At 37.9% G+C, this 24,612-nt stretch overlaps 2 protein-coding genes across 2 annotated transcripts in view; one reads left to right on the top strand and one right to left on the bottom strand.

The window, feature by feature from the left end:
* Positions 1 to 18,519, top strand: part of LOC115448198 (disintegrin and metalloproteinase domain-containing protein 10) — a 68,764-nt gene extending 50,245 nt beyond the window's left edge. The window contains exons 5-15 of the mRNA XM_030175552.2: positions 2,634 to 2,823; positions 3,601 to 3,754; positions 5,475 to 5,639; positions 9,535 to 9,706; positions 10,464 to 10,675; positions 10,979 to 11,213; positions 11,875 to 11,992; positions 12,627 to 12,796; positions 13,170 to 13,435; positions 14,584 to 14,816; positions 16,744 to 18,519. Of these exons, the coding sequence (XP_030031412.1) occupies positions 2,634 to 2,823; positions 3,601 to 3,754; positions 5,475 to 5,639; positions 9,535 to 9,706; positions 10,464 to 10,675; positions 10,979 to 11,213; positions 11,875 to 11,992; positions 12,627 to 12,796; positions 13,170 to 13,435; positions 14,584 to 14,816; positions 16,744 to 17,008 (2,180 nt within the window). The 3' untranslated portion in view covers positions 17,009 to 18,519. The remainder of the gene's footprint in view (positions 1 to 2,633; positions 2,824 to 3,600; positions 3,755 to 5,474; positions 5,640 to 9,534; positions 9,707 to 10,463; positions 10,676 to 10,978; positions 11,214 to 11,874; positions 11,993 to 12,626; positions 12,797 to 13,169; positions 13,436 to 14,583; positions 14,817 to 16,743) is intronic.
* Positions 18,520 to 19,228: 709 nt separating this feature from the next.
* On the bottom strand, positions 19,229 to 24,312 carry LOC115448209 (membrane-associated protein Hem). The gene is made up of 2 exons (XM_030175563.2): positions 24,105 to 24,312; positions 19,229 to 23,871 (listed from the first exon to the last, which is right to left on the bottom strand). Exon 2 carries the CDS (start codon positions 23,865 to 23,867, stop codon positions 20,490 to 20,492), a length of 3,378 nt encoding a protein of 1,125 aa, XP_030031423.1. The 5' UTR covers positions 23,868 to 23,871; positions 24,105 to 24,312; the 3' UTR covers positions 19,229 to 20,489.
* Between the last annotated feature and the right edge of the window lie 300 nt (positions 24,313 to 24,612).

Genomic DNA, 24,612 nt, shown 5'->3' with positions numbered 1-24,612 from the left:
CTTGTGAGGCTCGTTAAAACTTGTTGCTCGCCCGCCGCCCTTTGCTCGCAAAACTTTTACGTGGTTAAGATTAACACCTGAGGGCGTTTTCGAAACGAATGGACGGAATTAATTTGTACCATTGTAACAATGAAACACTGAAGTCTAGGTATATTGGTATTATAAAAGCGTAGAAACGTGTACCTACTCCAAAAATTGACAAATTTTCAGGGCTTGAAGTTGATTTAGATGTACCTACTTTTAAAGAGTGTAGATATCTTTCTTCATAATATTTCCATGTGTGTGTTGAAATATAAAGATAACATTAAATTTAGTTTTCGCAAAAAATGTTGTTTTAGACTGGACAGACAGTTTTGTATGTTGATGACGTAAAAAAATCGAAGCCTGTAAGTGCAGATTTGAAAAACCCGGTTCGCGAGCGGCTCAGTTTCTCTTGCGAGAGTAAATAAATACGAGATTTATGTGGCCGGTAGGCATTAGCGCTGGCAACGAGATGTGTAAGCCAGGAGCTGGTAATTTCCGTTATCTGCCGGTCGCGCGGCGCTCGCACGCGGGGCTTCGTTAAAATGCAGCGCGCCGGATGCGAAATGCCAATGTGCGCTTACACGACACACACGAGGAAAAAAATATTACGACCATTCAGCAGTTTTTAATTTTAAAACCGCATACCCTTTTTTCACTAGCTTCGGGTGCCCTTTTTCTTTTTCGTCATTATGAATACGTTTTAGACGCGCCTGATGGAATGATGAGGGAACGTTTTTTGTTATCACAGTTGGTTCGTCTAGAGTCTGTAACTATGAGTTCGCTTGTTGTATGTAGATCACATTTACTAATTTCGCAATCATTTAATTTAGTAATATATTAGTAACTTATGACATTCGTGTCTATTCCTATTTCCAATCTTGCTATAAATATAACAACCCTATCAATAAATGTGGTAATTATTATAGCAAAATTCCAAACAAAACAACAAAAACAAAGAGCCACGGATTAATGTATATTAGGGCTATAAATCTAACAGCAACTAGCTTGATAAATCACAGAACAACGGTATAGAAAAGAGTTTCGTGTCAGCGTTTCTGTATTTATTTCGCGGCGGTTCGGCCCGTTCTGTATTTTTCTTCCCGACTTCCTTAACTCGAACCGCAAACTTGGAGTTCATCATGAATAATTTAAGATATCGCCCTTACTATGCAGAATATTTTCAACCTTGGCCCTATCGGTGTATACAGACGTAAAGGATATCTTTGTATTGATTTTGTTCCACCACCGGGAACGCACAAAACGACACGTAGAATTAATTTCTTTGCTCAACTGCCACGCTGTGTCGGATTATAAATCTCGCTAAAACGTCGCGCTGTATTCGGAACACGTACGGAATTGCATCTATTTGTCACTATAATATAACGCTGTCGTACAGTAATTCCCGATCCGCGGAGCATTTCCTATCCAGACACACAACTATCAAAATTAACAGACATTTTCTTAAGGCGATGCCTCAAGGTTTATTTTCATACATTTTGTTTCACCTTTGTATTTAAATTCACGTCTAGTTGGTAGTAAACATAATTAATAATCATGGATATTTCTGCCTTTAAAATTTCGTCATATTAAATTTTAAAGGCCGAAATATCCATGCATATTAATTATTTTTACGTTTTTCTTTCAACTGCGAGAACTAATCACTAACTAGACGTGAATTTAAATTCTTTAATTGCCAATACTTGTTTAGTTACCCAGATTAAAGGTGAAACAAAATGTATGAAAATGGACCTTGAGGTATCGCCTTAAGCGAGAGAATGGTTACGGTTTTAAATATACGGTCACGGACGACGGTTGCATTTTTATAGACCGCTTTTCGTTATTCTCACGGCTGCGGCCTTCATTCATATCTGCTCAAGATAAGTGCGTACCATATCGACGTTTATTGTTTGCCGTAATCATATGAATAGATAAAGCTCAAAACAAACACCATTTCGTCGTCGTATTTTTCGCGTGTAAACTGTACAGTGCGCCAACTATTTTTATTACCATCTATTGGCTTAAATGCGATTCCGTGACGGTTTTATTAAATTCACAGCGTAGCTCTAAAACGTTGAACTTAGGGCGATGTGAATGCCTTACCTACAGACTACAGTGCTCACAATATTCATTCATTTTATTAACGCTGTGGTCTCTGAAGCCAATGTTATTATGACGTCTAGTCAGCTTGTAATGGAGGTGATAACTATTCTACTGTGAATATATTTCTACTGAAAATATTGTATGGAATAGGGTTGAATGGAGTGGATGGACTCGAAACTACATTCAAGTTTTAAGTGTTATTCGTCTAAGCTACTCTATGAGTTACGAGAGTTCTCTATGGAGTAGAGAAATATCTTGATTTTGATTTTCACAATTGAATTTATGGATGTAATTCATTTTTGTTTTTCAATAATGTAATTTATCAAAAAAAAAAGTCTGTTTCACCTGTGTCGAATTAAATACCATATTTTAAATTAATTCAACTAGAAACAATGAAGATATTAGATTTGCTTAATCATAAATGGACTATTAAATAAAATAAAATAAAATAAAATTCACAACATACATAACGCCATTGTTGTATCTAAGGTAATTTCTATGTACTGCAGGTCATGTGGGCGGCTGCGGCATCACCGACGAGGTGGTGCAATGGATGGAGCGAATCCAGAACTCTGGCGTTGACGAGGAGCCGCCGACGTCGCCGGCGCCAGCGCCGCCGCACTCGACGCCGACGCACACGCACCACTCGTCAGGATCGCCGCCGCCACATCCGAACAGCTTGAGAGACGATCCTCCTAGGTATGTATCTACATTAGGTACATTTTAACCGACATCAAAAGGAAGGTCCTCAATTCTTCGCATTGTCTTTTTGTTACGTATGTAGAGCGATTCCTATTAGACAATTATTATTAAATTAATATAGCAATGCTTATTTGTCAGTTGCATTTTAACGCGATTAATGCGAAGAATAGACAAAAATACATGTCGTGTAGGATAAAAGTAAATACAACAACAAAAGTTATTTTTCTTGCGTCAAATACTTTTGTGCAAATTATATTGAAATATAGAACCTTAAAGTCATTAGAAAATACTTTGGTTCATAAACGTCCGTTTATAGCAATTAGAGATGTTTCCACGACGGTAGTGTAATAAATATTTATTGCATTTGGTATTCAAAATTGTTGATTCGTTGAGTAAATTATCTTGAATAGAAGGAAAAAATGTGTTCGATTGCAGTATTTGTTAGTTGTATTTATCGTTTTGTTATTACAAGATATTTTGACGTAATTTTTACCCAGATAATATTATGCTGACGATCATTAATTAAAGAAGGTTAAAATGTGTACATGCATACTATTCATATTACGTTTTAGTATTTCGGAAATAATTTGAAAGCCAATTCGTTACATGTTAAATTCAGATACGTATGCCATTCGTCTCATTTGTCAAATTTGATAGGCAGGCTAACACCTATAATTTTCATAATGCAACCGAAGGGAAACATAGAAAAAGGCGCTCCATAGTATTCATTTTAAACATTATCCGACATAAAAACAAATGTGACGCTTGTTTCAGGTACTGGGAGCACCACAACAAGTATTCTCGCAGCGCGAACACGGGCGAGCACGCGCGCACGCGCCGCGCCGCGCCCGACAACCGCAACACCTGCTCGCTCTACATACAGACCGACCCGCTCATATGGGCCCACGTTAGGGAAGGCTTTCCAGATGTAAGATTATTTATCAACTAGCTTTTGCTCGCATCTTCCTACTTCAATCCCTTAGGGCAAGGACTTTCAAACGTCCCTTCTGTGTGCTCATTTACGTCATTTAAGGAACCCTTGAGCAAAACGTCATGCTTCTAATTCCAGCTGTTTCGAATGATCAATCAGTCAGTCAGCCACTCAATTTCTTCCGTTATTATATAATAATAGAATTGTGGCCGATTCTTATTAACAGATCGCTGGTGAATATAGACCAACCAGAATGAAGTTGTTGGATTGAAAATAAGTTATTCGAATTGATTTATTCATAACAGTAACGTATTATTAGCGGTTAATAATTCAAAGAAATCGGCCGTTAGTTTATCATTATGACGTATTTTAACTCTTTCAAACATAATAATACAAAGTATGAACTCCTCCAAATCGTCTACTTTATCAGTATCAGGTCAAAGACAGATTAATACTTCCTAAGTCTGGCTGAGCTTCACCACTCGGTGCTTTATAATTCGTATTCAAGTACAATCAATAATATTTATTAGATCAAAAAACAAACTCATTACGCAATGGCATAAATCATACTATATACGCTGTATAGCAATAGAATTAACTTTTCTAAATAGCATGTAAAACCAAACAATGATTACTTTATACTTGCTGTATATCTAAAAGTTTAGATAGAAAAAATATATATTATATCACATATTTGTGAATAACAAGTAAAATCATTCGCTAATTTATTTTGGATTCTGAATAATAATTGAAAATGACATACATACTCCTTATGATTTCATACTTCATCACATCACGCACCTCACCACAAGTTAATTGAAAATGCCGTTAGCATTAAGCCTGCTTATGCATGCTTTTGTAACCATTGTTTGCAATATACAAAAAAATATTACAGTAATATAACCTATAATTTACAGTATCGATACCTCCGTTTTAATTTCATTAAACATCATTTGACAAATACATTATAAGAGTGTATTTGGTGCTGTACGGATTTCTCATTATTTAGCATTTCTGGTATTCAAGACTAGTGTTCATATTGTCCTGTTTGTGCGGAAAATACGCAATGAATAATTAAAGCCGTTACTTTATTACAAATAATTAGTATAATGAATTATTATCGCTGACACACTTAAGGGACACAAAAATACATAGAGTTGCATGCAATGTATAATTATAGTGTGTAAGGAAAATGTGTGATACCTATTACAATACTTATAGGGATGTTTAAAACTACACCGTAACATTTATTCCTAAATTCAATGTTGGTCTATACAAGTTATCTATCTATCTATCTATCCAAGCAAACCGTTTTGCCCAAAATGTAGAATTTGTAGAATTGAGTCCTGAAGAGTTAGGTATTCTAGAGAGGCACTGCGAATGTTCCATGCGAATATGAGATGGATCTTCAAAAATAGGACGATATATGGATCGACCCAACCATTAATCGGACGGCCAATGATCGACTTTAAAAATAACTAGAATTTAAATTGATGCTAAAGCTGTCATACTTTATCATTTTTTGCTCATTAAAAAAGTTCGTCATTCATGTACTTATCTTCTTTTTTTCTTCATAGCAACCAAGAGGCAAATCCCGAATTTGAAAGGTTTTGTTAGATGCCTCCAGAATCCAGTTGAATTTTGGAAGATTTTTTCTAGAATTAGAGTGAAAACCGTATGAGCTAGTCATTTAATATGAGTGGGTATATCATTTCAGCACAAAGACCCGAGCAAAAAGGCCGAAGTGGACATGAAAACGCGCGAAGAGATCCTATCACTAATCTCACATCACGTCACCGCCGTCAACTACATATACCGAGGCACGAAGTTCGACGGACGACTGGAACACAGGAATATCAAGTTTGAAGTGCAGCGAATTAAGGTATGGGCTTGTAAAATGTTATGTGCTTGTAATATGTTATGTTATCTTATAAAGGACATTGTTCTGTGCCCATACATAATTCGCCCTGGAACCAACAGCAATGGAAAAATGTTTATAATATTTAGAATCATTAATAAATTCTCATGACATATCTATACTATTATATAAAGCTGAAGAGTTTGTTTGTTTGTTTGTTTGTTTGTTTGTTTGAACGCGCTAATCTCAGGAACTACCGGCTCAAACTGAAAAAATATTTTTGTGTTGGATAGCCCTTTGTTCGTGGAGTGCTATAGGCTATATATCATCACGCTATAACCAATAGGAGCGGAGCAGTAATGGCTTATCTCAGGAACTACCGGTTCGAACTGAATTTTTTTTTTTGTGTTGGATAGCCCTCTGTTCGTGGAGTGCTATAGGCTATATATCATCACGCTATGACCAATAGGAGCGGAGCAGTAATGGCTAATTTCAGGAACTATCGGTTTGAACTGAAAAAATATTTTTGTGTTGGATAGCCCTTTGTTTGTGGAGCGCTATAGGCTATATATCATCACGCTTTGACCAATAGGAGCGGAGCAGTAATGAAACATGTTGCAAAAACGGGAAAAATTTATTAGTTTTGAGAGCTTCTGTTGCCGTGCGCTGCGTAAACGGTTAACGTTATGTAACAATGATGTATGACGGGATTGTTCCTCTTAAAAAGTTCTACAAAAATATATTATAAAACAAAGTCCCCCGCTGCATCTGTCTGTCTGAACGTGTTAAACTCAAAAACTACCCAACGTATTTAGATGAAATTTGGTATGGAGACATTTTGAGACCCTGGGAAGAACATATAGCGTAATTTTTATAATGTAAAACTTTAGCCCGAAAAACTTTAAAACGCGGGCGGAGCCGCGGGCAAAAGCTAGTTATTTATAAAACGGACAAGCTGGGATATCGCATTAATCCAAAAAAACGATGAGATTTTGAGGTTATAATTGATAGTAAACATTGAAAACTTTTCAATGTTCAAAGTAGATTTATAGTCCTATCATTTACGCTTTAAATATGCTTTTTATTGATATAAGTACCTATCTAATATACATAAGCCCTAAAGATTCATTACTATGTATCATTTTAATCATCATATCATATCATTTTAAGACTTGATTCATATAATTTTTTATAAGTAAAAATGTACCTTATTATGTAGTTATAGTATTAACATCCTCTAAGAGTATCCTTCAGAATTTATGTATTTTCTATATAAACGTACGTATTCCCCGAAGAGACAGACAGAGGTGCACTGTTGAGCATTCACGCTTCATCAGAAGCATGGCATATTTTACACTTTTAGTAGACTCTTAGGGCATGTAGTATTAAATTAAACAAATAAAAAATATTTTCAGTTCATATTATTTATTTCCTCATCACCTACATTGTTTTATAAAATATTATCTGAGTATTGTGCAGGAGGGTTGTTGTTATGGTATTATTTATCAATTCAGTTTTGCCAATCACCATATTAGTTAAATGAATATAAACTTTCATTATATGTACCTCCAATGGTGCAAGTCTTTCTAAAATGATATTTCTGCTATAAGCATGATGTGGAGTATTTGTCCTTAATGAAATTATTTGATGTGAGCGAGTCCGGAGTTCCAACATTCTATTACAGAGCACGCAGCTTCTACTAACATTGTTACAGCTGAAGTATGTTTAGACTCTTGGGCCGTGGTCCAACATGCTGTACATATAAGATCAAAGGCTACAACCTGAAAAAAAAAAACAAACAAACACATTATGCTCAAATTAGAATCGCAATATATTAATATTGTGTCACACGGAAAGCAGATTTATGTATTCAAATCTTCCAGCTGAATTAAATGTAAGAAACCTTCAAGCATATGACACACATTTTTTAATCAACAATATCCTTGCTAGTTGCTCTTAAGTTGCCACAGCCACATGCTAAAGTGTGTAGTAGGTAGTATACAGACTCTGGTCTGTCTTCACGCAGTTACCAAGAACAGGAACTGAGGAGCGAACTAGAAGTTTGGCGGCAGTTAAACTTGTACGATTAAAGAAAAATGTGCTTACCAAACGAGGCGCTGTCCATTGTTGTATACAATGGCGAATCTGCTCGTTCTCCAACACCATGGACCCGCCAGCAGAGCCAAATTAATGCAAAAGCAATTTCCATTTCGTATCCGTTATCAATGCCATGTAAATTGTTATATCAGTTCACAAAGTCCAGAAATCACAGCTAGTGTATGTCGATATCGTAATCAATCGCACAGAGTCTTTATAATAGCCGAATCGTCAATGATATAGTGAGAGTCAGAGAATTATAATATATTATATGGAAAGTGAGAGTCTAGTTTATTTGTCTCTGATGAGTGAAGTATGAGTGACATTAAATTGAATTGAACAATAAAGTAAGAAATTAGGGATACTACTCGACTAGATTCTGGATCGATTATATCGATCATTTATACAAAAATCGATTTTATTCAACATAGGGTTATTTTTATTCGGAAAAATATTTAGCGGGCCCCTTATCCCGGAAAATCTTTCACGGGCGGATCCGATAGTAATTTAATACTTTTTATATGTATAATTCATAAATATTTTGTCAGACAGAAAAATAAATGTTTGCATAATATATTATGCTCTGCTATCTGTACGAAGCTAGGGCGGGTCGCTAATATAGAATCTAAATGAACAAAGTAACTCAATATGAATTAAAAACTAAAAAAAAAACTTTTTTCATAGACGACTTGATCTATAATCAATTTAGTCCTAAAACTAACTACTTATTTATTTGAGGCGCATCCACTGCTCGATTAAATATTATTATAATAATTAAAGAACATATCGCCTAACAAATCGAATATATTAAAATGATTCAATAATTAATTATCGGTAATTAGATTTATCGTTTTGTCGAACCGGTACATCTCTATACACAATTAGTAGTAAACATGTCGGCGACTTTGACTTTAAGTCGTTACCATACTTTTATATTATATTCATTTTGGATGTAGCAGCTTGTCCGTATTATACACATATTTGCAAATAATATAAAAAAATACATAAATAATTATGGTGTTAGTCACACCTTTGTTGGTTCTGGGGCCATTTTCGACAATGTCCTTTGATTGGACAGTTAGTTGGGAAATATCAGTGAAGTGTAGAACCGATTCTTGCACTGACGGTTTTATAGTTGACCTGGGATTTTCATTATTTGCAAAGATTTTTTAGAAAACAATATGCTGCGAATTTCTGCTTGAAAATAAAATTATATAATTGTTGGAAAGATAAAAGTCCTTAAAGTGCAAATAGACAGGCTCCTTAGTTAATGATTTTCAATTGTACCCTTGGTGTACAGTATCTCCCTTATAATAAAAAGGTTAAATGAAAAAAGCTTTCTGTGACTATAATGTTTATAAAGACCTCATTGTAAACGTTATAGCATGTTTACCTAAACATGCTTCGTTTTTTTGTGTCTATTCATTTATTTACATAACATAACATCACGCATTTTATCCCCGAAGGGGTATGCAGAGGCGCAACTAGGGCACCCACTTTTCGCCAAGTATGTTCCGTCCCATGATGTGATAGGGGGCGAGCCTATAGCCATTTCGGGCACAAATTCCAGACTCCGGGCTGATACTGAGCAGAAAAACCCAAATATCACTTTGCCCGACCCGGGATTCGAACCCAGGACCTCAGAGCGCTATTGTACCGGACGTGCAATACAACTACGCCACCGAGGCAGTCAATTCAATTATTTAAGCGTACTTTATTATTATATAACCTTTACTTTTAACAAACATTCAACAATTTGACAAATTTCGTATTTGTAATATTAGTAAGAGTAAGGTTTTATAAAACAATGTTTGTCGAACAGATCGACGACGACTCCCTGTGCCACCCGCACCACTACCAGAGCGAGACGAACCAGTTCTGCCTCGGCAACATCGACGTCTCCAACTTCCTCAACCTGCACTCGCTCGGCGACCACGAGGCGTTCTGTCTCGCCTACGTGTTCACCTACAGAGACTTCACTGGAGGAACTCTAGGTATGTGTTTAAGGGTTATTTTATACTTAGTTAATACGGCAAATCTAGTGTCAAGTGAAGTGAAGCCTAAGGAAAAAGTCAATTAGGGATAAGTCAACTAGCAACATAATTATGCCGATATATTTGGTTTAGGCTAGTTTTCCAAACGTCAGACTAAAGTTATATGTTCGATAAAATATTGTATTATTCGTGGACGTTCGTCGTTTATCGATGTGTTAAATAAAATATCGATAAATCGTAATCGAAGAAAAATATATATATTTTTGTCAACGGATTTAAATTACTTTTAATATAAGGAAAATTATTAAAAAAAGTTAACTGGTTGAATATTCACTTTCCTGTAACTAGTCCTTCCGTCCGTCCGTCCTTTCCTGTAAATAACGAAGATATAGTTATAGGTATATGTAAATATAGAGTACCGGTAAACATCGTGTTGCGAGGATATTGGATGTGTACGCGGTACAATATTATATTGTACTCGGTTTTATTCCGTGAAATTAATTGTTTTTTTTTTACATTTTTATCACATATTCAATCATTTTTCTAATTATAAAAATTGGAAAAACTGGGACAATAGATAATTCTCAAAAGCCAAGTCTCGTATTTGACCAATAAAACGCGAAATTCAATCAAATAACTACATGTATTCGTAATTGAAATAATGTTTAATTAACTAAACTACGAAAAAAAGAGCCACTCTGAACACAAAATTAGAACTGATAAATAGGACGATAATATAAAAACTTTTTACATTCAGGTCTGGCGTGGGTGGCGAGTGCAAGTGGCGCCTCTGGCGGCATATGCGAGAAGTACAAAACGTACACAGAGACTATAGGAGGCATGTACCAGAGCACCAAGCGGTCGCTCAACACTGGCATCATCACGTTCGTCAATTACAACAGTCGCGTGCCGCCCAAAGTGAGCCAGTTGACGCTGGCCCACGAGATTGGACACAACTTTGGATCACCGGTAAGTTTAAACGCTATTTATGTTAATTCATCGTACTCTATTATGATATGTAGTATCCGAACAAATATATTTCAGTCTCAGTTGTCCTTGTCATATTATAAACCTTGCTGGCTCAATAGGCTATACCGGATAAAATTTATCGATCAGAGTCAATGCTAATGTTCTTTGCAGAGTAGCGGCCGTAATATCTGCTAGTAAAGTCATTACCGGCGAAAGTGCACCGTCTATTTTTACTCCACCGAATTCCGTGTAATCTATTCTTCACTCACTATAAAACCTACTAAAGACACTGTACGTTGTCAGCACGACTACCCGTCGGAGTGTCGGCCGGGCGGGCAGGAGGGCAACTTCATAATGTTCGCGTCGGCGACGTCGGGCGACCGGCCCAACAACAGCCGCTTCAGCGCCTGCAGCGTCGGCAACATCAGCGCCGTGCTCGACGCCGTGCGCGACGGCCGCAAGCGCAACTGCCTCACCGCCAGCGCCGGCGCCTTCTGCGGCAACAAGATCGTCGAGGTCGGCGAGGAGTGCGACTGCGGTACGACACCCTCCACCACCACCCTACCTCATACTTCACTACATAGTATAAAACAAAGTCGCTTTCTCTGTCCCTATGTGTGCTTAAATCTTTAAAACTACGCAACGGATTTTGATGCGTTTTGTTTTAATAGATAGAGTGATTCAAGAGGAAGGTTTATATGTATAATAACATCCATTAAATAGTGGAGAAATATTGCACCCATGCGAAGCCGGGGCGGGTCGCTAGTATAACATAAATACTGCCCATACGTATTGCATTCTTATATACATGGTATTGGACTGCGGGCAAAAGTTTAAGATAGTGTCGGAAAAACATTTTGCCTTTAGCTTTAACTATAGCTATATAGCTGCCCTGGCCATTACAAATGCCATTCAAACCTATTTGAATGGCATTTCGAGGCCACTATCAAGACGGAAGTTATGGGCGTGTTGCTCGATTACTTTTGATATAAAAACAAGTCTGATTTTAGAATTAATAATTTAGGAATTTGGTTTAACGCTCGCTCAAATGATGCTATACTCCCTAGTGCCTACTGTGGGTCGTAAGACCGCTGAAACCTATATAACTGTTCCGTTCAACCGCCAGTGGTAGCGACTACGCGTTTTTTCCTGCAAAACAAATAGTAAAGTATTAACAAAAGTTTTTATGATTGGTGTAGGTTACGACGGCGACGAATGCAAGGACCGCTGTTGTTACCCGCGACAAGTGAGCGCTTACGATCGCGAACAAAACAGCACCGCCAAGGGATGCACCAGGAGAGCGAATACTCAATGCAGGTACGTTATACATTTATAGCAGTTATATACACTTACTACTCTGAAGTTTTAAACAGGTTGCGTAGTTTACAGGTTTGCAAAGATAGGCCAAAAAAAAATTTAATTTATGACTACATGTTGATTGAAAATTCACCGAATTGAGTGAAATACCTTTTTCGAAATAAATATCCGACTGACTACACTAGGACACGGTGGATTTGTGTGCCAAAATTGTTCCAAATTCGTTCTGTGGTTTAGGCGTATTCAATCAATTACATTCAACATTTATACCCCCAAAAATGTTGACAAACTAGCAATTATAAGAGTTAGAATACTAATGCGATGTTATACAAACAAAGAAGATAATTATAAATCTTAAAAATTTGTTTCAATCAGAGGCGGCTTTAGGGGGAAGCGAACCGGGCAACCGCGCAGGGCCTCGCGCCTGCAGGGGCCTCGCGCGCGGTGCTTTGGAGGACTTTCCGATCTTACCAAGCAAACTGTTAAAACCGGGGAATTTTCTTGCGCCGTCCGGGGCAACGCGTTGTATTTTTGATTTCGCCTGGGGCCTCGCGCCCACTAAGGCCGCCACTGGTTTCAATCCACCTCTGATCCATTTGTGTGAGTGTCGACTGAGTAGTGTCGTGTTGTGCAGCCCGTCGCAAGGCCCGTGCTGCCAGGCGCAGTCGTGCCAGTTCGTGGCGGCGGCGCGCAACCAGACGTGTCGCGAGGCGGCCGAGTGCAGCCACGCCGCCTTCTGCTCCGGCGACTCCGCCGACTGCCCCGCGCCCGCCGCCATGCCCAACCACACCAAGTGCAACAACGGTACGCAGTTACTGCTCACTACTTATTGCGGCTTGTGTTTGACAGACTTCAAATTATATTTTAAGAACTTTTTGGTTGATTTCTATAAATAATCACAATCTCTATCCAAAGCCAAGAATAAAACAATCAAAATAAGTCATATATATAATAAAAAAACTTTATTCTGTTTGGTCCATTTTCGCGATTACTCGAAAAAAAAAATCAATTTTACTGCTTTATTACTGTATAAATTCAATTCACATTTTATACGAAATCACTAAATTATAAATGTAGAAAGTCACCCAAACAGTTATCTCATTAAAAAGATACAATTATAAATAGAGCACTAGCGTTAAATTAAATTTTCGCTCATTCGTGTCTCTTGGTGTTGCAGGCACGCAGCTGTGCAAGGACGGCGAGTGCAGCGAGTCGATATGCCGCGCGTGGAACATGTCGGAGTGCTTCCTGTCGTCGGCGCCCAACCCCCGCGGCGACGGCGTCACGGCCGTGGTGGTGGACCGGCGCACGCTGTGCCAGCTGGCGTGCCAGACCGGGCCCGGGCCCGACTCGTGCAAGAGCACGGCCGACTTTGCCGGCAAGGTGGGCCTGCCCGAGGGTGGCATCAGTCTGCGGCCAGGCTCGCCGTGCGATAACTTCCAGGTAAGAATGTCTTTATATTCTAATACTAGCTTTAGTCGCGGCTGTACTGTTCTCATTTAGGCTGGTTGATTCTGTTGCGTGCCCATGCTCGACACCTACTTACGAAGTTGAACAATCTGCTCATCACGTACTTTGGGAGTGTAGTCTCTGGCATGAAGAGCGCAACATCATGTTAACCAGTATGCAAATAACATCTGGAGTTGTATACTACATGGACCTTGTAGAAACTAGACGGAATTTCCGTGCTTTCCGGCGTTATTGCCATGTCTATTGTAATCAAATCTAACAGCTCATGTGATAGGACCCTTTCTTTTAATTTTATCCGTGGTGCTTTATCACTAGCTTATCTAGTTGTAAACGTCCCTATCCTTGAGGTTAATACGCCTCCTTAGACCATGAGTTTGTCACCCACATTGCTATGGAGGAAAGTGGACAATTAATATTTCCAACTCCTCCCTATCTTTCTATTTGATTAATTTCGTTGCGGGATAGTGACATATTAGTTTTCCCTGAGACTCGCCGAGCTTCACTGCTCGGTGTCATAAAAGCGTGCCACTGCTGATCCTAGCTTACAGGAGTTGTAGTGGTGGGTGTGAGGGCGAGAAAGTCTCTTTACTCACGGCTCCGCCTGTGTGAAAGAGTTTTCTGGGATAAAAGTACTGCTATATACTTACCGGAAATAGAAATTTGCCTATCTCCTCCCTGGGGTCTCAAAGTATCTACATACCGAATTTCACCGAAATCCGTTAGGTGGTTTTTGAGTTCATCCCATTCAGACAAGCAGACAGATGCGGTGGGGGACCTTGTTTTAAAATATATATTAGAACTTTGTGATACAATTTCGTGTTACGTAACTTTAACCGTTTACGCAACGCACGCAACAGATGCTCTCGAAATATATATATCACGCTATGACCATAGCTTCTATTGGTCATAGCGTGATGTTATATAGCCGATTGCTTCCTCGATAAATGGGCTATCCAACACTAAAAGATTTTTTTAATTCGAACTAGTAGTTTCTGACATTAGCAAATTCAAACAAACACTCTTCAGTTTTATAAGAGGCTAAATATTTGCTTGTTACCTACTTTTTTAGCTGTACCAAAAAAGGAGGATTGTGTTTACCATCTTACGTGTTTATTTGACAGGGTTATTGTGATGTGTTCCTGAAATGTCGCGCGGTGGACGCAGAGGGTCCGCTGGCGCGGCTCAAGAACTTGCTGCTGAACCGCGCCACGCTGCAGACCGTGCAGGCCTGGGTCACGGAGCAGTGGTGGGCCGTGCTGCTCGCCGGCGTCGCGCTCATCGTCTGCATGGGCGCCTTCGTCAAGTGCTGCGCCGTGCACACGCCCTCTTCCAACCCCAAGCGTCCGCCTGCCAGGTAATGTGCCCATACATTTAAATGTACTTATGTAGTAATGCCATAATTATAAATTACATTAATCCGATCGCAACTTGCCTTACTACTTCTCATTCATTTATACTAATACGGGAATATAACCTTATATAGTATATAATAAGGTGACACGCGTAATGTCATGTAGCTGTCATGTTTGCCGGCAAACATTCAGATGCTTCAAGGTGTGTTGAATTCAATGACTAAATATAAAGAGGACAGGCCTCAAAAGTTAGCTATATGAATAAGTTATATTTATGTTAGGGAAATCGACGCAGAATTGTCAATATATATGTCTATCTCTTTTACTCAAAGGTTATTTGGAACGCAACAAAAAAAGACAAAAATAATTGCTTTCTTCGAATATGGCACTATTTCGTTTACTTCAACACACTGGGACCGCTTTGCGGCAGAAACGCCATTTATTGCAGCCCAGTCAGCAAGTATATGTAGTGTCAGACGATGTAAACAAATCTTCATAAATATTGAATTTAAAGTAATATAATCATATTCTCAATTGTTCAGTGTGTTTATTAGTGTTTTTGTTAAGTTTCGAAAATGACTCAGTGTTGTGTGAAAGGATGCAAATCGAATTCACGCAAGAAAGACCCCGAAATATCTTTTCATAGGTTAGTAACTGTTTTTACCGAAAATTAGTAAATATCTTTGTATATTTACTTTTTGGATGTGTTTTTATCAATTAAAATTATATGTGGATCTTGTTTGATAAGCTTTGAACCCTTTTAGGCGTGATTTATATCCATTAAAATCATTATGTTTGTTTACAAACGAGCTTAGGGATGGGTGGATTTGTTTAGAAATTATTGATATCGATATTTTAACAGACGCCCGTTTATCAGTTACGGTTTTTGTCTTTGAAAGAATGTTAGAGCACACATCAATATTATATTATCCAGAACGACAAACTAAGTGAAATTAGAATATTTTTTTAGAGTACCAAAAAAATTAAAAACCAAGGCAAAATGAATTGAGAATATTGGGCGACGTGATTGGAATTCTACACCAAATACATATATTCGTTCATTACATTTTGAGAAGAAATGCATAAACCACACGTTTAATTAACGCGAGTAAAAGATAACTGTTTTCCAACAATATTCCCGATAAGTAAAATAGTAATGATAATTATACTTCACCTAATAGTAATATTACTTTAATATATATGAATAAAATAAGAATTGTTACATAAAAGAATAGATAAACATAAAAGAAACAACATAAAGATGAAATGTAAGATATATTTTTACAATTGGCGGTCTTATGTTTCGAGCAACCTTTGCATGCACGTAAATATATATATAATCATATTGTTGTTATTGCAAATAATTATTTTAATTGATTATCTTAACCACCATCTTTACGCTCATTTATTTTAGTTTACTGAAACATAGTTGTTTCTCGATTAAAGAGCATAATAATAAAATAAATTAAAACCAACCAAATAATTGCTGGCTACGCTATCTTATTCCATTCATCATGTATTAAGTAAATATCTTAATCTGTACCTAAAATTTTTAGCAAGGAATAGTGTAACATACAAATATAGATCAAACACAACTGGATGTTTATCACAACAGTTACTGCTTTCTTTAACAATTGTTACTTATAAATCAGTTTCAGTTTGTTTGTTTATATTATGGTTTGTTATATTTATATTATGGTAGAACCTAACCCCTTTCGTATTTGATCTTTTTTGGGCTTGTTTGTCTCTCTTTTAATTTTTCGATGACGATAGAAAATTTTCGGTACTAGCATATCACTATTGTAAGGGGCGGAGTCAGCGCCATTTTATGCATTAAATGTGCCGCATATCACGTGACCATATCACTCATCCTCTATACTCTTTTATCATTGGTTGAATTATGTAAATAGAGTTAAATTAATATTGCAGGCGGTTGTCGGAGACGCTACGTCGTCCGATGAACACGTTGCGGCGCATGCGTCACGGCGGCGCCGCGCGGTCCCCCTCCCGCGCCCCTCCCCGCGCGGGGCACCGGCGCGCGCGCACGCACAAGGGCTACGCGCCGCCGCTCGCCTACAGCGCGCGCCCCGCCGCCGCGTCCGCGCCGCCGCCCGGGCCCTCCGCGCGCCGCCCCGAGCCCTACGCCAACGCCTACCCGCAGGCCTACGAGATGCGGCCCGCGCAGAAAGTCTGACAGTACGACTACTGCGCCCCCGCAGGAGGCGGCGCGGCCGTGGGCGGCGACGCGGCGCGCCTTGAGCTGGTGGCGCTGGCGCCGGGTGTGCCGCTGCTGCTGGGCTACGTGTACCGCGCCGGCGCGCCCGCGCCCGTGGCCGCGCCTGCGCCCGCCGCCGCGCCGCGCGACAACAACACCGTGACGGTGGCGTCGCAGACCACCATCACGCTGCACTCGCCGGAGTCGCTGACGGTGACGCAGCCGTCGCGCGCCGACATGTGAGGCGGCGGGTGTCTGGTGGTTCGTGGCCGGTGAATTGTTTGCTCAATGCGGATGAATGTTCACGCGCCGGTTATTATTTTTGTATCAAACAGTGTACGGAACGGTCGAAGACACGACGTCTTTTTGCGCCTATATTTCACGAGACTCGGTGACAGTGAACGGGAACCACAACATGACCGTGTGAACCACATCCCGCGTTCAAAACGATGATGAAAATGTTACGAGTCACTGCGTTGTTTTACTCAAAACTCCAATAATTGTAATTGTAATTTTTATATAAAGTTATTTTTAAAGTATTTAAAGTTATCGTAAGTGGAATGTCGAGGTGCCATTATACCGATTTGTATTCCTGTTCCTTTATGAATTCGTCTTCTTTTTTCCGATCCATCGTAGTGTAGCAATCGTTTCGTCTTGATAAATGATATTATTCTAATGATTTAACAATGGGCTCAAAATATCAATAAAAATGTCAAAAATCTCTTTTACGTCTTCCTGTGGCGGTAAATTGGATTCGTTTCGTTCTTTGTATTTTAAGTAGAGTATAATTATATGAAAATTAACAGTATTGCCAAATGATCAAATTTAATTAGACTGATAACGTTTCAACGTGGAAACGGTAAAATTTTGTAACAAGCATTATTTTTTTTGTATTTCAATGATTTGTGTGAAACAGAAGCTCAAAAAGACAAACAATGTTGTTATTGTAATATTTGCCGACGAAAACATACTTGCATATCACACTGGACACTTGTGTATGTCGATGCATCATTTTGTCGTACAGACTACAGTTGAATTGATCTCTTTGATAGGTGATGAGATATTTTTCTCAATCTCACGTAGCGTTACTTTTCGTCGTGCAAGCCAAAGAGCATGATGTATTTTTTATTATTTCTATACAATTTTAATGTTAAGGATCGGTCTTTAAGCGTACCACGTTAATGCCATTTTATTAGTGAATGTCGAAACAATATGCAAGTTGTAACTGTACTATAATACTGTATATTTGTATGTAAGTGATGAGGTGATGTTTCCGTTGTAGAGTGACTTGACCAATCGTGTAATTGGTGGATGAATACTCTCCATCAATATAAGTAGTAGGTACTCAATGGCATTATTTCTCCTAAGTGTAAGCTAGATTACCATAATAGATTATTTAAACGACAATGTGAATATTTTTAATTAACAAGATGAATGTTACAACATGTGATTTCAAAATAATAAAAAAAAAACAATAAATTTTACAATAACTCTGTGGTTTTATTCTTTATATGCCGATTCTGCCTGTTATATCTTTCGCAGCATAAAAGTCATGTTATGTACCTTTCCGGCATGCCTCAGTGTTATGTGAATAGCTATTCGTATTCATGGTTTTATTTTCGGAGGTAGGTAGAAGCGCAGCTATTGCACCTATACTTCGCAAGGATATGAATTCCTGAGGTTGCCAAGACGCCTTTTTACAGTCGTTAACAACAATATAAAAAAATGCATATCTAAAACAGCAATAGACTTATCGTTAGTATATGTCATTCCCATACATATTTTGGTTTTCTATTTGCGTAAACTATTGTAATAGCGGTCTTAGCTACGTCCTCGGAAACGGACAAGTATTCTGTTCAAAAAATAAAAAAAAAAACAGTTTCTCAACCCAGGTATCATACTCGGAACATTGTGGTTTACAACCAAGATAACAAATATGATGATGAACGGAAAATGTACAAAAGGACGATATTGAGTTAGGGTTATATGCAGTGACGGTAAGAACTCATCTCCTCTGGACGGTAGACCTTTAGAGGCACCTATTGAGCAATGATAATATTTGGGGAGTGGTGTGAGTAATAATTGCTGAGTTGCGATATATTTTTCATGGATAGATTTTGTGATAATGTTTCATAGTTACTAGTTCACGATCTTTAGATGTGCGAGGGCAATATTGTAAGTTATTACAATAAAAACAACTTTTATATTTATAATGTATTTTAATAAATGGATAATGATATATCCTTATATACAAGGTACAAAAGTATTGACGTTAGGTACTAAGTATATAAAATTATGAGTCATAGCTACTGTGCACATAAATAAAATACTTCAAATGCAGTGCAACTCCTCACTATTAAATATAAAATGTTCTTCTAAATAAATTATTTTGGCATGATTTATTACTGAAAATGTTCTTTGTATTTTTAATATTGAGAGTAAATAAGTCGTCAATGTAGTTATCTAGTTCCAACTCGCAATTTCTAGGGCGTTGCGTCGTCGCGTATTCTAGCTTATACTAAATGGCTTATATATCGAGAATTGTCGACCAATCGAAGACATTGTAATCAAAATCTACAGTTCACGTAATAACTCATACAGCAGTTTTCAATAAACGATCCTAATCTAAATCTTGAATCCGTTTCTGAGAATGATCAATCAAAATAAATAACTGATTTGTGAGCATGTCAAAAAACTTTGTTCTGATTGGTCTATTTCTGAAGTAGATCGCAAAACGTGATTCGAGGTCGTTTATTATAAATGGCGGTTAGTCTCAACACCATATGTCAGCGAGTTTATTTCAAAATAAATCTACAACGACATAGTTTTATCGAAGAATTATTATTTATTTTTCTGCCCCATCTGTTTTTTATTTGTTTATTTTAATACAATTATTTTCTATATTATTTGATAGAACAAATGTTCGAAACAAAAATTACGGATGAGACTGAAAATTTCGAAACAATATTTCGTAAAAAATATTTCGTTACGTATATTTATTTTGAGAAATACTCAAGTACTAGGTGCACGACATGCAAAAGTTAATTCTTTCGCTTACAACATTATATTCAATATCTACTTACGCAAAATAATCTAATCATTCAAAGAAAGGAATACTTGGCAGTCTTATTTAACAAACAATAGTTTTTCGTGGAATATAAACGATATGACCATGTTATTTGTGAAGATTATAAAACACAAGAATGATCTTGACGGTGCATTACAAGGCGCTAATTATAACGATATACTTATACAATATTGGAATTTGTAGTACTTTTAACTCAACTTCATTTATTTTAATCGATTTTTTATAGATTGATAAGCAACGTTTACAACAATTCAAAGAATAATAATTAAAATATAATAAATTTAAAAAGGCATATCGAGGTCTCTTAAATTATTAATAAATGATGTACACACTAAATTAGTTTGTCTTTCTTCAACATAATTTACAATGGAATTACATATGCAGCAGTATCTGTTCTTGTTTGTAGACTTCATGATAAGCGTTGCGGATGAGCACGTACGGGAAGCACGACTCCAACAAATCCATCGTCAAAAAGGGAGATTCTTGAACGATCAGGTCCAATAGGAGGTACACTGACTCTCTGTTCTTAGTTGCTTCTTTGTCGGTCTCTTGACCAAGGCGGAGCAGAGAAGACGACGCCAAAGCCAAGAATTCCTTCATGCGATCTTCGATGTCTCCTTGTCCGCATATCGTGAATAATGCTCCAAATATGTGGTTTATAGCCGGCGCCATACAGTGAATGTTGTTTGCGTGTCCTTCAAGTGAAGGCCTGTAGAACGACGCTTCGCTGCGAGCGAGTCTCGGCAAAGATACTGCTACAAATACCATTAACAGGCACACAATCAAATGTTCTTCCTCCTCTAATTCCGCTTTGTGCTGACGTAAAGCTGAAGCCAATGTGGGATCTACTTTACAGGCCAAGCCCGCTGCGGAGCACATTTCCGATATGACGCGCATTGGGTCTCCGCTTGGCAACTGCTGTTGAAAGTCTTTAATGGAACTGATCAAAAATGGAATCCTTCGCTCTAAAACATCTAGGAGCGATTCTTGGGCAATTTGTCGGAAACATAAAATAACTCCAATTATTGTCATTCTTTGCAATACATTATCAACATTTGTTAATCTTTTGAACTGTTCTCTCATAATTTCTGGTTTATCAAAGTTCGTCCTCAGCATTTGTAGGACTTCCTTATTTTGGACTACCAATTTTTTTAGTTCTTGAACTTGGCTGGCAATGTGCCACATCAGAGTTTCGCTTAACAATTTCATGCCATAAGGTCCAATTAACTCTGCCAGAGCTCTCAATTCATTTATATCCGAGTATTCCTCAGCGTTAAATGGGATCGCGCCTTCAGCTGTCAAACTTACAAATGCTTTCTGGTTCATTGAAAAGCATATATTTCCTGCACTTACTCTTCTGAGTAGTATTTCGGAATACCACTGTGTGTACAATGATGCTATACTCTTTTCACCATGGCTATCAGTGTTTTGAGTTTGTTGTAAAAGACAGTTGTTGAAAACTCGGGTGATGTCAATATGTACGTAATTCTCAACTGTTTGCAACACATTCATGTATGCTCTGACGCTAACAAGCAATTCTGATGGCTTAGCAATTTCACTTGTGTCTTGGTTGAACATTACCATGCCAACTAAAGCTTTGGAGAATCTGGTTTCCAAATGTTGGTGCAAATATTCGCGTGGTGCAAATGTATACTCCCACACATTGACAGTTGAACAATAATTAATAGCATAACATAATTCTGTCAGTGCCATGTGGAGCTTATCCATTGTAGTTAGCTCCTCGCGTGTCTTTCTGTAACTTTCAGCTCCAGGCTTCAAAATTTCAATAGCATTTTTCTTGCTTTTGTCTTTCTTCTTGCGGTTTGCCAGCTGAGCAATAGTTTGAGCACAATGTTTTGGCAACAATTTGTCACTCATGGTGCACTGCTCATCACAAATTGTTGTGATAATATTCTTTGCTTCCTTTGCCATTTCATCAAGGAATATGTTAACCACAGAAAGACTTCTCTCTCTGATGTGGTGTCTCTCTTCTGGACACAACTCATGAGTACAATTTTGGAAATGGCTACAGATTAGTGGAAATGCAATAATGTATCGGTTCTGTGCAGGGAATTCAAGGCACATGTGGAATTGACTTTCGAAAATTTTGCTGTAGAAACAGAATATAGACAAATCAGATGTCTCCACCATTATTTCATCTAAATTATCTACCATCTTTGTATGAAATACCATTTTATCTATGAACTGTGCTAGTTCCTTTTGGTCTATTAAACTCAAAGGAGTTTTGGCTACAGATGTATATGCCTGCAATCTGAACCAATCCAAGCGGAATGCACGAAAATCGAAAAGCTCATTATCCTCAACTTGCTTTACACTTAAATTGGCTGCAGTATTACACAATGATGAGAGGATAACACTTTCGTCCTCAGGGCAAACTTGCAAATTTTGGATCATTAAGTTCAGAGCTACAGCATCAAATCCTGACAAATATTGCACATAGTACCTCTGCATAACTTGACTGTACTTTCGCACCAAAGCTCTCAGTTCTTCCATATGAAACAGCAGTTCAGGTAGTTGACGATCAACCAAATCCTCAGCAGCTTTTCCTTTAACCTTTTGTGGTGGATTGTCATTGTGACGAAGCAGCCAAAAGACTTCATCTCGTGCATAACAAAGACCAATGAAAATTAAAAGAGCCTTGGGACCCAACAAACCAGGTTGATCAGTCAATATTAGACCAAGCTCTTTCAAAGCTGTCCTTAAAAACTTCCTTCTTTCTCTGTGTTTGTAGCCAGCTTTCTGCACTGCATGATGGTAGCAGTCTTTAACTTCTGATATTCGCTTTCCATATCCCTTTATACCATCAAAGAAGCCTTGAATATAACTATGTATGTAGATGACTTCATCACGGAACAGTGCTACAACCCAGCCAGACTCTAAAGCACTAACCCACATTTTATTTGCATGGTCTTGTTGCAACATTTGGTGGCACATAGCAAAGCCAAATATGACCCAACGCTCAAGACATTCTATTGACACATATTCACATGACATTGTGTTGGTTTCTGAAGGCTTTAGGAGCTGTGCCGGGTTACTGACTAAGCTTAACTTCTGTTCTGACCTCCAATGTTCAGCTGTTAAGTTTCTTGCTGGGTACACATGCCACAATGAATTTAGAGCACTAATGAGCACTTTTTGGTGAGGCTGGAATTCTTCCGAAAGCTTTTTAAGTGGTGCATCATAATCAACTATGAGTTGACCTAAGCGTGGAAAGCTTGGATCAATTTGACTGTGCACCATTTCATGAGCAGCATTGAACAAACCTAGCACTGCTTTACGATCCTCTACACGAGATAACAAAATCATCAGCGACACATAGGTTACAACCAAATCAAGATAATTTTTTGTCAATTCAAAATTCAGGGTCAAGTCAAGAGTTACCTGACATGCATCCATTATATTGAGAAGTTCGCACACATTATCTTTGAAATCGAGGAGATCTACAAAAGTGTAGTAATACAAGGAAAGAGATTTGATAATTTCGTTCCTGATTGTTGTTATAGCTTGTAAGCTTTTCACATCAATGTTGGGAAATCTTCTGACAATATGTTTGATTGAAGATTCCAAAGACTTGTCAGAGAGAAAAGCAGGTTTGGATTTAGCATCTCCACAGGCTTTCTTAATATTGTAGATTCTAGTCAGAATGCCAATGCCACGATCATTGAGAATGATGAGTTTCTCAGCCAGCTTCTGCTGGCCGATGTGGACCGTCCTCGACATGGTAGACATGTTTCTGAAACAAAGTAAAGGTCTTAAACTAGTTGTGAAGCAATCGGGAATGTTTGTACCAGGCCCCGATTATCGTATTAGCAATTTCCGGTAATATTAATCACATCCGATAGACATAGATCAATGTGCCGTATAATACAGCGAATGAGAAGACAAAAATTTATGTCTTAAATAGGTCAAACACTAATTGAATAGACATAAATAAAGGCAAATCATAAATGTAATAGGCATACATACCTAGGAGATTAGAGGCGTGTCACAATATAAGCACGTCAACGTCTCATTGTAGTAATCTTCTTCCACAAATGTGAACAAGAATTCATACTATCTAATTTTATTATTATCAGAAAATGCCGTTTTCATTACAATTTTATGAAAAGGGAGTGCCAGAAACGCTATCGCTCATTGATAATTATTTGACGTATGGATGACATCTTTAAACTTTTTAGACCATAAACTAAAGCTGGCTGTACACACTCGACAAAAGTTTCTCGCTTGAAAAGCTGTAAACCGTAAAAGGCGCTCTCACTTTCTTGACGAAAGGTAATTTTCAATCGGTCGATCAATGAATTATGCTAGGTATTTGATTTAATGCAACAGAAAAAAAGGATTGCTTATTCTTCGCCCAAAAAATAATGGAGTTACATAGGTAGCATATAAAATAACCAACTGAAGATAAGGTTTTATAGTTTTGACCTTTGCCTGTGAGAAACATATTTATAAATGTCATATCCGTAGGGTTGAA

Source organism: Manduca sexta, chromosome 20 (assembly GCF_014839805.1).
Source record: "Manduca sexta isolate Smith_Timp_Sample1 chromosome 20, JHU_Msex_v1.0, whole genome shotgun sequence".
Classification (NCBI taxonomy): Eukaryota; Metazoa; Arthropoda; class Insecta; order Lepidoptera; family Sphingidae; genus Manduca; species Manduca sexta.
This window is presented reverse-complemented; position numbering and strand designations above follow the sequence as displayed.

Bases quoted from the DNA above. Each gene is read 5' to 3' on its own strand.
- LOC115448209 (XM_030175563.2), bottom strand. From the start codon at position 23,867: ATGTCTACCATGTCGAGGACGGTCCACATCGGCCAGCAGAAGCTGGCT.